The following is a 12,551-nucleotide window of genomic DNA, read 5'->3' on the forward strand; positions in this document are numbered from 1 at the left end:
CAGCTGAGACCACCGGGGGACAGATCTTCCGCCAGACCGTGACCTTGGCCTAAAGTTCCCCTTCCAGTATCTCTCCTCCTATGTGCCCCTGCCCACCCCACCGACCCCTACAAACTGACACCAGGGTGAGGACGCCAGGGGCCAGAGCTGAGCAACACCGAAACAGTCGGAGATGTACAGGGGAAGACGGGCCGAGGTCAGGTGCAGGGTCCGAGGACTGTAACTATGAGACTCGCTCTCCAGTGCTGGGTCCAGCCACGTTGGGGGGTGCTGTGAGCGAGCCAGTGGCTCTGGATACACAGCCACTTCTTAAGAAGCTGCCATAGAGGCCGGCGCTGTGGCTCACTAGGTTAATCCTCCGCCTGCAGCACTGGCACCCATATGGGCGCAGGGTTCTAGTCCCAGTTACTCCTCTTCCAGGCCAGCTCTCTGCTGTGGCCCGGGAAGGCAGTGGAGGAAGGCCCAAGTGCTTGGGCCCTGCACCCGCGTGGGAGACCAGGAAGAAGCACCTGGCTCCTGGCTTCGGATCAGCGTGGTGCGCTGGCCGTGGTGGCCATTTGGGGAGTGAACCAATGGAAGGAAGACCTTTCTCTCTGTCTATAACTCTACCTGTCAAATAAAAAATAAATAAATAAAAAAGAAGCTGCCGTAACTCCCAAGGGTATCCCTGCTGGCGAGACACAGTTGGGCTGGGTTACACAGCTTCCCTTCCTGAAATGCTAGCATAAGCAGGTGCAGGATGGTTGACTCGCACCGTTCTGTGCTGGGCCAGGAGCACACGTGAGGGAGAGGGAGGGAGGCCGCAGCCGTGGCCCAGTGCTTGCTGGAGAGCACGCAGACCTGCCACAGGTCTGCAGACGACGAAGCCATCCCGCAGGGGGTCATACCTCGTCTGCAAAAGCAAAGCTGCACACCGAGGAGATCAGGGCGTCCCGGATCAGAGGCCACTGGCCACACGAGGCGCTTCCGTCTTCCGTGGTCAGACGGTTCAGGATCCCGGTGAGCATGGTGACATAGTTCCTGATTTCGGTGTAACTCCCCATCAGCTGGAGGGTTGACAGGTTCCTCAGGCTGGAATTGTACCTGAAGGGAACATGGAGCGATCATGACCCATCCAGCACACCACCTACCACCAGTGCAACGCGACTGGTTACAAAAACGCTTCTTGGGTCAGTCCGGGCAGGAAGAGAACGACACAAAAGAGCTGTTCTGGGCAGAGCAGACTAGAAAAAGGCAAAGCCGGGCACAATCCAGAATCCTCTAAAGGTACAAGAAGCCCGACAGCGCCAGGTAGAGGCACCACAGCAGTCTGGGGAGGGGTAGACACTCCCAAGGCCGTGGCTGCAGCCCCATGGGACCCCAGTGATTGGAGTCAGCAGTTAGAGTTCAAGTCCATAAGGAGTGGACGTGCCCCCTGCACTCACAGGCCACAGGTTCACGCCTTCAGATGTCAATAGTGACAGAAACAGGCAACATTTCCTAATGATAAAATAGGTACACCCAAGAGGAAGACAAAAACCCATAAATACAGAGGAAGCCAACAAAAGCCCCAAGGATGTGAAGCAAGAATTGATAGAACTGAAGGGACAGAGAGAATTCAGAGGTGATAACTCTGGGGCAGGCGCTGTGGTGCGGTGGGTAGAGCCACCTCTCGGGGCATCCACTCCATTCCGGAGTGCCTGGCCTGAGTCCCAGCTGCTGGGTGCTTCCAATCCTGCTAGTGAGCCTGGGAGGCAGCGGACGATGCCCCAGCGTGGCAGACTCGCATGGGGTGCCCGGCTCCCGGCTTCAGCTTGATCTAGTCTTTGCTGTTGTGGGCAGCTGGGGAGTCAGTCAGTGGAGGGAACACATTTGTCTGCCAGTCTCTCTGTCACTCTGCCTTTCAAATAAATAAATCCATTTAAAAAATAATACTGTCAATAATAGATAGAACAGCCAGGCAGAAAATCAATAATTTAAAGTAGACCTAATAGGCCCCATAGAATACCCAACAAGAACAGCATACATTTGTCTCAAGTGCACATGGAACTTTCTAGAATCAACCATCTAGTAGGTCACTAAAAAGACCCAACACATTTTATATTATTGTAGGCATTTAAGTGTGTCCTCTGATCATTGGAGAATTAAATTATAAATAATGACAAAAAGAAATTTGTCAAATTCATAAATACGTGAAAAATATTTATGGAATATCTAAATTTTTTTTCCTGTATTTGAAAGGTAGAGAGACAGGGCTGGGGGGAGGAAGAGAGAGAGAGACAGACAGACAGACAGACATCTCTTCCAGCCGCTGTTCACTCCCTAATGCCTGCAAGAGCTGAGGCTGTGCCAGGGCCAAGCCAGAACCTCGAACTCGACCTGGGTCCCCTGAGGGTGGCGGGGACTCAGCTACTCGAGCCATCACCGCTGTCTCCCGGGTGGGCATTAGCAGGAAGACAGGCGTGGAGAGTACAGCTGGGTGTCAGTTCCCGGCAAGCCAATATGGGTGCGGCGTCCCAGGTGGTGTCTTAGCCCGGAGTGAGTTAAACAATGTACTCCTAACAACCAGCGGCTCAGAGAATAAACTGTAAGGGAAATCACAAAATGCTGCGAGATTAGTGAGTGAGAACCTAACGTTCCCAAATCAGTCACACTGGATGTAACTAGTCAGTGTTGAAGGGTGAATCTAGCTACAAAGTCTGCATGGGAGCCGCTAATTCCAACCTTTAGGAACCAGAAAAAGAAGAGAAAACTAAACCCTTAACAAGCACAGGAAAGAATCATAAAGATCAGGCCAGCGACGTGGCTCACTAGGCTAATCCTCCACCTGCGATGCCGGCACCCCGGGTTCTCGTCCCGGTTGGGGCGCCAGATTCTGTCCCGGTTGCTCATCTTCCAGTCCAGCTCTCTGCTGTGGCCCGGGAGGGCAGTGGAGGATGGCCCAAATGCTTGGGCCCTGCACCCCATGGGAGACCAGGAGAAGCACCTGGCTCCTGGCTTCAGATCAGCACAGTGCTTTGGCCGTAGCAGCCATTTGGGGGGTGAACCAATGGAAGAAGACCTTTCTCTCTGTCTCTCTCTCTCTCACTGTCTAACTCTGCCTGTCAAAAAAATAAAAAAAAAAAGAATAATAAAGATCAGTGCAGAAATCCATGAAACATACAATAGAAAAGGAAAGAGAAAAATCAGCAAAGCCAATGCGTTCTTCAAATCAGCAAGAAAACAGATGAATGTTTAGGTGGACTGACAATGAGAGGGAAGACTTAGGTTACTAGAATCAGGAATGAAGTGGACGTCGTTACTGACCAAACAGAAATTCAACAGACAACAAGGCAATGCCATAAAAAAAGCTGTGTACCAGAAAATTAAAGAAAAATTCCTAGGAAGAAAGAAATTCCTGAAACCTATGCTCAGAAATAGAAAATCTGAATAGTAAAGAGAGTGAATTAGTAATTTAGAAACTTCCCACAAAGAAAATTGCAGACCCAGATAACTTCCCGGCCATTTCAAATGAATGTTTATAGAATTAATACCCATCCTTCACGGACTGTTTCAAACACCAGAATACGAAGGAATACTCCCAAAGAGATGGAGGTTGTTACAATCCTGATCCTAGGAGTGGCAACACAAGAAACAGCTGCAGGCCAACACTGCTTATGAATGCACACACAACACTACAACACTACACTCGCAACAGCATCAAAAAGAACAAAATGTTCACAAATAAATTTAACAAAGGAAGTACGTGTGTGTCCACTGAAAACCACCAGACGCCTCTGAAATAAATCGAAGATCCACAGAAGCAGAACGACATCCCATGTTCATGGATTGGATGACTTAATTCCATCAAGATGGCCATATTCCCCAAATTGATCTACAGATGCAGTAAAATTCCAGCTGGCTCTTGTCTTGTTTCTTGAATATCCCTTTAGCAGGTGCTGGAGCACTGACCAGTGGTCCTGGGAAATGCAGGCACAGCCAGAGGCACGTGGGGTACGGCAGCCAGTGCCAGCCACTGTGCCAAGCCCATTCTGTTTCATCTTTCAGAACTCGACAAACTGATTCTAAAATTCCTATGCAAAAATACAAGGGACTTGGAGTAGGCAACCTTGCAAAAGAAGAAACAAATCAGTGAGCTCAGCCTTCTCAGTTTCTCATCCTAAAACTATAAAGTAATTAAAACAGCGTAGCTCTGGTGTAAGGAGGGACGCCTAGATTAATGGAACAGGAGTGAGAGTCCACAAACAAACCCTGACATTATGGTCATTTGATTTCTCATAGGGGCCCGAGACAATTCAAGGGAGCCAAGCAGGTGGTGCTTGGACCACTGGCTATCCACACACAAAAGAATGAAGTAAGGTCCTTACCTTAAGCCACACACAAAAATTAACTCAGTGTGGACAGGGGCTGAAACACAAGAACTGAAACCATGGAACTCTTTGTTTTTTGTTTGTTTCTTTGTTTGTTTGTTTTATTTGGCAGGGAGTTATAGACAGTGAGAGAGAGACAGAGAGAAAGGTCTTCCTTCCGTTGGTTCGCCCTCCAAATGGCCACCACGGCTGGAGCTGTGCTGATCCGAAGCCAGGTGCTTCCTCCTGGTCTCCCATGCAGGTGCAGGGCCCAAGCACTTGGGCCATCCTCCACTGCCTTCCCAGGCCACAGCAGAGAGCTGGACTGGGAGAGGGGCAGCCAGGACTAGAACCTGGCGCCCATATGGGATGCCAGCGCCGCAGGCGGAGGATTAACCAAGTGAGCCACGGCGCTGGCCCACCATGTAACTCTTAGGAAAAAAAATACAGCAGTAAACCCCTGATCCTGGAATAGGCAGTGGTTGCTTTTCTGACACCAAAAGCAGAGAGGGAGAAGAGGAGACAGATAAACTGGAGTTAACCAAAACTGAAACAGAGAACCACAGGCCGGGGGTCAATATTTGCAAATCCTGGAGAGACCTTTATCCAGTGTATGTAAAGAACTCTTACAACCCAGTTACAAACTGGGTGAAATATGTGAACCGGGGCTCTCCGCAGAAGACACACGGGGCTGGAGCCCTGGCGCAGCTCCGGCTCGTCCCGACAAGATGCCCTCCCGTCACTCCCGCAGCCGCACCCGCCACCCCACTCGGGGACGTCTGCGTGGCTGGCTGTTACTCACAGGTCCTCGGTGGGGCAGTGCATCCCACGGTAACGGGGCAGCACCGTCACAGCCACGGCGCACGGCTGTGCCTTGGAGCCCAGGCCATCTGTGATCTCAGTGGAAACCGTGACTGCAGGGAACACGGAAGAGGAGGGTCAGCCTGGACACACGGCCGCAGAGAAGCCTCTTAAAGACACACGGGTGGCCACTGAGCGGCTCGGGGCCAGGCTCAGGCCGAGGAGAAACGCAAGCTAAGCCCCTCCCTCCTGGCCTGCACCAAGGGCGTCAGCAAACTGAGCGGAATCTCTGCTGAGCAGATCCTTAGGTCCAGGGGTGACAGGAGCTACAGGGACATGGGGGGAACGCAGGGCGTGACAGCGGGACTCCAGGCACCAGTACCCGCTTCCTAGGAGTAACGTGCGGAGTGCTGAGATGGGCAGGGGCCCAGACTGAAACACAAGCTCTGCAGGGCCTGGCAGGACCTGAAGCAGTTCCTACACGACAGGTAGCTTTAGCAGGCATAGCAAGAGGGCGGCTGGTGGCAGGTCTCTGAACACAGAGGAGCAGGCAGGACTGGCTGACTTGGGGGCCCGGGAACTCCTTCCCGGGCTGAGGCATGGGAGGAGTGCAGAGGAGCTTGGGGTGCAGGTGGCCAGATGGCCAGGGCCACAGGCATGGTCCTGTGAACCACACACACACAGGTGATCCCCGGATGCTCCAGACCGTCCTCCCCACGGGAAGCCCAGAGCGGACATCTAGGGACTTGGCCGTGGTGAGGACTTCTGAACACTCGCATCCGGTAGCCATCGCTGCCAGGCCTCCTCGGCTGACAGGCGTGGCCTGCCCTGAGTCGGTTCTCAGGACCCTAATTCTGGGCTCCCCGAGCTGTCCAGCCGAGGCCAGCTCCAGGACTGCCCAGGAGCCCAGGGGCACTGGCCAGGGCAGAACGCTGCTGGACTGGCTCTGCTGGGGTCAGGACACGCCCACTCGGCAGCCCCCAGCCCACGCTCCCCCTGCGGGGGTCCTGGATCTGGTTCCCTCTGCAATAAACACAAGGTCTACCAGGCAGCACATCTGCAGCAGTGGGGGACAGCCACGTCTAAATCGTCAACTCACATGAGAGGCCGTTCTCTGGCATTTCACCACTTACATTACATTTCAATTAAAATGTAAGGCAAAAAAATTTACTCGTTACTAATGTTCTTTCTACACTAAAATGTAGGGAATCAATCTATACTAAAAAGTGAAAAAGTGAATAAGTGCATAAATGATTTTGTTTTCTAGACACAGTTTTAATAACATCTGGTCTTTGGCAACCTTGAGGAGGTTCAGACCAGAGACGGGCAGCCAGCGACCCCGGCTGGCACCGTGACCCCGTGACCTACCTACCTTTGTAACCGTCCGAGGGCTCGCCAGCTGGCAGCACAAAATAATACTGGGCGTCCCTCCCGTGGTACAGCGTGCGTCTGGGGGCGTTTCCTATCTGGTAGCTGAATTCGTATTCCAAGTCCTGGGATCCAGTCACGGGGAACAAAAGGCAGGAAGATGAATGTGCTGTGAGAGGCGTCCCGAGGAGCACGTGCACCTGCAGCCCGCGTGGCCCGTGAGGCCCTGTTTTGCAGCCAGGAACAGGGTGACTAAGTCCCTGCCTGGCCCAGGAGGGGCCTCCCCGCCCCACAGGGCTCCTCTCCCCGTGAGTCCCCAGGGCTCCCCAGCACACTGGGGACTCACAAGGCTCTCCTTGTCTCGGGACCTCCCAACAGTCACCTGTCCCAGCCCCCCATGGTGGAGGGGGTGTGCCACCCCCCAGCTTCCCACAGCAGGCACAGTGCAGGGGGCGGAGACGTGGGGTAGAGGGACGGGCGCTGGTCTGAGAAGCAGCAGGCCTCAGGAACAAGGACAAGAGCGGGCTCTGACAGCAAGAGCCACGTCTGTGATCCAACACGGAGACGGCGGGGAGGACCTGGCAGCAGGGCAGCAGGGCAGCGGCCGCCTGCCCCCCGGGCCTGGGAGGAAGCTGCCTCTCCTCACACCACCCTCCTGTGGCAGCCTCACGAGACCCTGTGCAGAGCCGCAGCCAACTTCCCCAAGTGAGGAGAGTGGCGACGGGTCCCAGCTGGGGTGCAGGGCTCGCTCCGGCCCCAGCCCGCCCGCCTCTCGGCGCAGCCCTGGCCATGCAGCAGAAGCCGGGACGCCCTGGATGGCTCCCGGCGAGCAGGTCCTGGACTCCTCTGAACTGGGGGGGCCACTCTGCCTCCTCCTGCCAGCCGCACGGGGGACCCCGACAGGCAGAGTGACTTCCCGACACTCTGCCTCCTCCTGCCAGCCGCACGGGGGACCCCGACAGGCAGAGTGACTTCCCGACACTCTGCTTCCTCCTGCCAGCCGCATGGGGGACCCCGACAGGCAGAGTGACTTCTCAACACTCAGCTGCAGGCCAGAGTCCTTCATGGCCAGGGAGGCGTTGCTCTGCATCTCCAAGGGACGTTGGGGCGAGCCGCAGCTGCCTCCGTGCTCGGGGGCCCAGGTGGGGCTGCCACGAACGTACCCGCTTTCCTGACATGCAGAAGACGCTGAAGAGGGTGTGCGCTTCCAGACCCTGGTGCGGCTGCACCTGGCAGGCCACGTCCTGGGGAGCTCGGTTCATCACCAGGTACAGCTGGGCTTTGCCGAGGAGGCCGTGTGTGGACACTGAGGAGAAGGGCAAGATGGGGACCCTGTGCATGACGGGGGACCACCACCCACAGGGCTAAGGTCTCCCGGCAGGGGTCGCCCTGCAGGTGGCACTCCCAGACCACCGGCAGCACCTGGGAACTTGTCAGGAATGAATGCCCTCCCGTAGCCCTCCTGTGCCCGGGGCCTGAGAGCCACTGCCTGCGGCACCCATTCCTGGAACAGGCGCTTCCTGGGGCTCAGGAGGGGCGCTGGGAGACAGACAAGGAGGGGACAGAACACCCGCACCATAGTGGCAGTGGGAGAAGACACAGACAGACAGATGGACAGACACCCCCCCTCCCAGCAACACCCATCCCCTGCTGTGCTGGACTCTTCCGGAGCCTCGGCCACACATGAGGGGACTTCCCAAAGTCAGCAGAAGAGAGGAGCTGAACAGTAAGTTCACCCTGGGCAGGCGTTTGGCCTCACGGCTAAGCTGCCAGTTCGATGCCCACGTGCCACACTGGAGCGCCTGGGTTTGATCCCAGGCGCTAGCTCCCGACTCCAGCTTCCTGCTAATGCAGGCCCTGGGAGGCAGCAGCCATGGCTCAAGTCCTCCCACGTGGGAGGCCTGGACTGAGTTCCCAGCTCCGAGCTTCAGCCTTGCCAAGTGCTGGGCGCTGTGGGCACGTGGTGGGGGTGAACCAGTGGCCACGATCTCTCTCTCCATCCCTCACTGCTTCCCTCCTGTGCTTAAGTGAATAAGGAATTTTTTAAAGATAAGTTTATTTTGGTGAAAAATAACTTATAAATCGACAGTTTTCCCACAAACTTTCTGAAGGCCCCCTGCCACAGCACAGCATCGGCAGCCCTGACACGACTTTCCCTCTGGCTTTTGGAAACAGCACCGGCATCGTAACCCCTCCCTGTGTGGCCCCAAGCCCCTGTGCTGCACTGTGTGCAGACCCCTGAGCTTACAGAAGGCTCCCAGTGATCAACATCCTGTCTAGTCTCCACCTTCTGCTATGAACGATCACGCCAAAGTGATTATTTTCACACATAAATGATCTAAGATCTTCTTCTTGAGATGAATTCTAGGAGGTTCACATGCCAAGCAACATGGAGTCCTGACAGCAGTGACCGTCCCCATCCCAAGAGCATGTGTCTAACACAGCCCCTGCTAGGTCTGCCCTGCGCTATCTACAGCCGTGACAAACGGGAGACAGAGCCCAAGACACACGTAAAACCCAAGAGGAACAAAGGTAATTCTGTCTGGCTGAGCAGGAAACTCCACAGGACAGACGCGTTTGAGAGCCGTCCTGAGGTGAGAACCAGTTTATGGGGTCAGGAAAGAGGCATACGCAAGACTGAGCATCCCGGCCAAAACACAGCCCAGGGAAAGACTGAGTCGCACAGTGGCCTGGAGTGACCAAACAGCAGAAGAGAGGCAGTGAGAGCGAGGTGTGGCAGCCGACCCGGAGCCTGAGCTGGCCCCTAACAGCCAGCCAAGGACACTGCGGTCCCAGGGGGCCGTGGACAGGCTCTCGGGAGTCTCCTGCATTAGGAAGAAACATGGCCCGCCTAAGAGAATGGCCTGTAGACTGGACGCCTGGACAAATGTCCGAGGAAAAGAGACAGAGGCCTGGCAGAGGGCAGAGGGCAGAGGGCAGAGGGGAGAGGTGTTTGCTGAAATCAAAGTGGGGGCCGGGGGCCTAGCCTGCAGGTGCAGCTGGGGCGGGCGGGGGGAGGGGGACAGAGCCCAGGTCTTACAGAGCCTGCCCACTGCGTGTTTCCTCGGGTGATGGGAGCGTGAACACGGCACGCCAGCCTGGAGACACGTGAGGGTTTCAGTGGATGTAAAGAGTGAACGTGACCCAGATCTATCTATGGACGTGAGTCGTTGAACCCTCTGTGCTGGTCGTACGAAACCGGAAACCTTCAGAATTGGGGGGCAGCGTCTAGACGGTGCCCAAACAGATGGTGTCAGCCTGAGTCATGGAAACGCGAGACGGGAGGGGGAGCCCTGCAAGTGAATTTAAACGAACACGGACTGTGCGAAGCAGCAGCAGCAGCAACTCCTGGTTGGGGTTAGAGAGAGACGGCACTGAGCGAGCGGCAGGGAGAGAGCCCGTGCACCAGCTGCCCCCCCCACACACACTCACACTCACACACACACACACACACACACACTCACAATGCACAGTCTTCCCTTGTATCGAAGGGCACTGGTCCCAGGACCCCACACGGACACCGGACTCCGTGGATACTCGGGCGCGTCTATAGAATGGGGCAGTGCTCCCACAGAACCTCTGGAGGTCACTCACAACACCCACCGCCCTGCAAATACCGTGCTGGTCATTGTCATGCCGCACTGTTCGGGAGATGATGACAAGAAGTCTGTAACTGTTTAGTATGGATGCAATTAAAACATCCTCTTTAGTCCTCAGTTGGCCGAACCTGCAGGCGCAGAGCCTGCCGCTCTGGAGGGCCCAGGACCCCCTGTGAGCAGACAGAACAAGGCTCTCGCTCAGCTGGGCCCCGACTTAAACAGAAGGGAGATCTGTCACACAACCACGACAGCACGTCCCGTCCAACGGGCAAGCGTGAGCAGGCAGGTGACAGTGGGAGAGAAGGAAGGAGTCAGAGCTGGGAGCGAGAGCCCGGGGATGCGGATTCGAACCCAGACCATGGCTTTCCCTGTACCAAACCCCGCAGACAGCGCCACCTACCCACGGAGGCCTGCAGGACGTACGTCCGTCCACTGCTCAGTGAGAACGGCTTGATGGTCACCACTGGTCCTGTGATGCCTACAGAGGAGAAGGACGCCACACACAAGTCACATGGTCACAGGGCCACGTGCTCAGTGGGCTCCGGGGGTCAGGAGGGCACACAGCACCCTGAGAGCAGGTTCTGCCCTCACTCCAGGGGTGAAGGTAAAACAGGTCCGAGTCACACGCCCCTTCTACTGGGAAACACCAAGGTTTGCAGGCCTCTGGCCTTGGAGGACAGAGGGCTCTCGGCTCACGGCTCACCACTCACCACTCACCGCTCGTGCCAGGCCTCCCCCACCCGACAGGAGCAGGACCGAGAGTGGACCTGTCACCCGGCTCAGAATTGCCGATTTCTAAGCAACAAGACGACACTGCTAAGATTTTATTTTATGTATTTCTAACTAGGTTCAATGACTTATCTATCAAGTAGGATCACAATATCTCAAAGCAGCTTCTAAGCCTTGCAGGACACCAGCTGTGGGAGATTCTCGCCCTGGGGGTGTCTGGGTCCTGGCACAGGGACTGTGTCACTCCCTCCATGCTCCCCTGACAGCCGGGCAGATCCCAACACAGGGCTGACGCCCAAAGCCACCCACACCCGCCTTTGCGGCAGCGCTGCCCACGGTGTTCAGGAAAGCGTCTAAACTAGAGGGAGTCCAGGTCTCCTGGGGGGGCTCCCGGGCACAGCGTAACCACACGCAGGGCAATCCCACAACGGAGCAAAACCGGCTCAGAATCTACAGCGGGGAGAACCGTGAAGGACACGGCGGCAGCTCAGTCCCCCGCCCCCACCTGGTGAAAGGCCGACACCGCCGTGTGCACCCCGGAGTCGGGGTGCACAGTGAACCCCTCTGCTGCGGCTGCGCATTCGTCCGTACCTGACGAGGTGTAGCTTTGGAAAACGGCTCTGCTGACTGGGGTCTTGGGCCAGTCGATCAGGAGGGCGGGCTGGGCTCGGCCGGCAGACAGGAAGGGGCCCACGAGGTTGTCCCCCTCACTGGGGCTCCCCTCGTCATCCTCGCTAGCCCCTGACTCCGGGGGGCTGGTGTTGCCTCCTGAGAAGATGAACCAAGTCCACGGTCAGGGTGAGTGACCCAAGGTTTCGTCAGCAAGGATTTCTGCTCCCGCTGGGTGCCGCACGTCTGAAGTAAGGGATGAGAGGACGCCCCTGGGGCCTGTCCCACAGTCCTCCCTCACTGTTCCGAGTGCTCCCGAGTCCCTGTCTAGGAACTGGAGACCCAGGGGTCCCCGGGATCTGGAGCTGAACAGCGAGGGGGTCATACAGCCGCGAGGAAAGCAGAGAACCCCAGGACGTGGGGCCCCGGAGGGACGAGGAGGCAGCGGAGCAGGTCGGCAGAGAGGCGTGCGGCCAGGGCCAGGGCTGCTCTGGGACAGGGCTTCTGGACAGAGCCTTCGAGGGCCCGGAGGACCAGGCACAGCTTCTGTAGGCTGGGACCGTGAGGCTAGAGGTGCGCCAGGGGCCACGCCAGGTGGGCTGTGTGTGGTGGGAGCCCTGCGGTGGGAGGGAGCGGCTTGGGCTGAGGGGTGGGGTGTGGCCGGGGAAGCACTCTGGCTGAGGCAGTGCGGGGACTGCAGGCAGCAGGAGCTGACGCCCCAGACACCGGCCCCAGGCCACCCACCTGGCTGCCTTCCTCGGGACGGCTCTGCTTCTTGGATGTCACTGTAGTAGGCTTCGAAATCTACAGTGAGGACAAAGTCAGAATATCTGCTTCAGAACCAGACACTCCCCGGAAGTCAGTGCCGACTCTGCCTCCGGGTCTGCGTATTGCCAGTGGCAACCCCACGCGTCGGGCAGCTGGGAGGAGCTGGAGCTCGGAGCAGGTAGCTGCTCCAAGAGGAGTCCTGGCTCAGCCAGGCACGGCTGTTGGCAGGCAGCGGGCACGCGCCCAGCACTCTCTTAGCTAAAGCATCAACACAGGTGACTTAATCCCCGACCCCGATTCACTCTTCCCGCGGCGAGTCAGGGGCCCAGACAAGGGGGACACGTTGAGG

General features: G+C 56.8%; 1 protein-coding gene across 1 annotated transcript in view; it reads right to left on the reverse strand.

Annotated features, from left to right (window-relative positions):
• Positions 1–12,551, reverse strand: part of PKD1L1 (polycystin 1 like 1, transient receptor potential channel interacting) — a 99,078-nt gene that overhangs the window by 66,472 nt on the left and 20,055 nt on the right. The window contains exons 13-19 of the mRNA XM_089315630.1: positions 12,179–12,238; positions 11,417–11,593; positions 10,497–10,574; positions 7,661–7,803; positions 6,502–6,622; positions 5,131–5,242; positions 888–1,083 (exon numbers count right to left, since the gene is read on the reverse strand). Of these exons, the coding sequence (XP_089171756.1) occupies positions 888–1,083; positions 5,131–5,242; positions 6,502–6,622; positions 7,661–7,803; positions 10,497–10,574; positions 11,417–11,593; positions 12,179–12,238 (887 nt within the window). The remainder of the gene's footprint in view (positions 1–887; positions 1,084–5,130; positions 5,243–6,501; positions 6,623–7,660; positions 7,804–10,496; positions 10,575–11,416; positions 11,594–12,178; positions 12,239–12,551) is intronic.

This window comes from Oryctolagus cuniculus, chromosome 16, assembly GCF_051225735.1.
Source record: "Oryctolagus cuniculus isolate XC-2025 breed Fujian yellow rabbit chromosome 16, ASM5122573v1, whole genome shotgun sequence".
NCBI lineage: Eukaryota > Metazoa > Chordata > Mammalia > Lagomorpha > Leporidae > Oryctolagus > Oryctolagus cuniculus.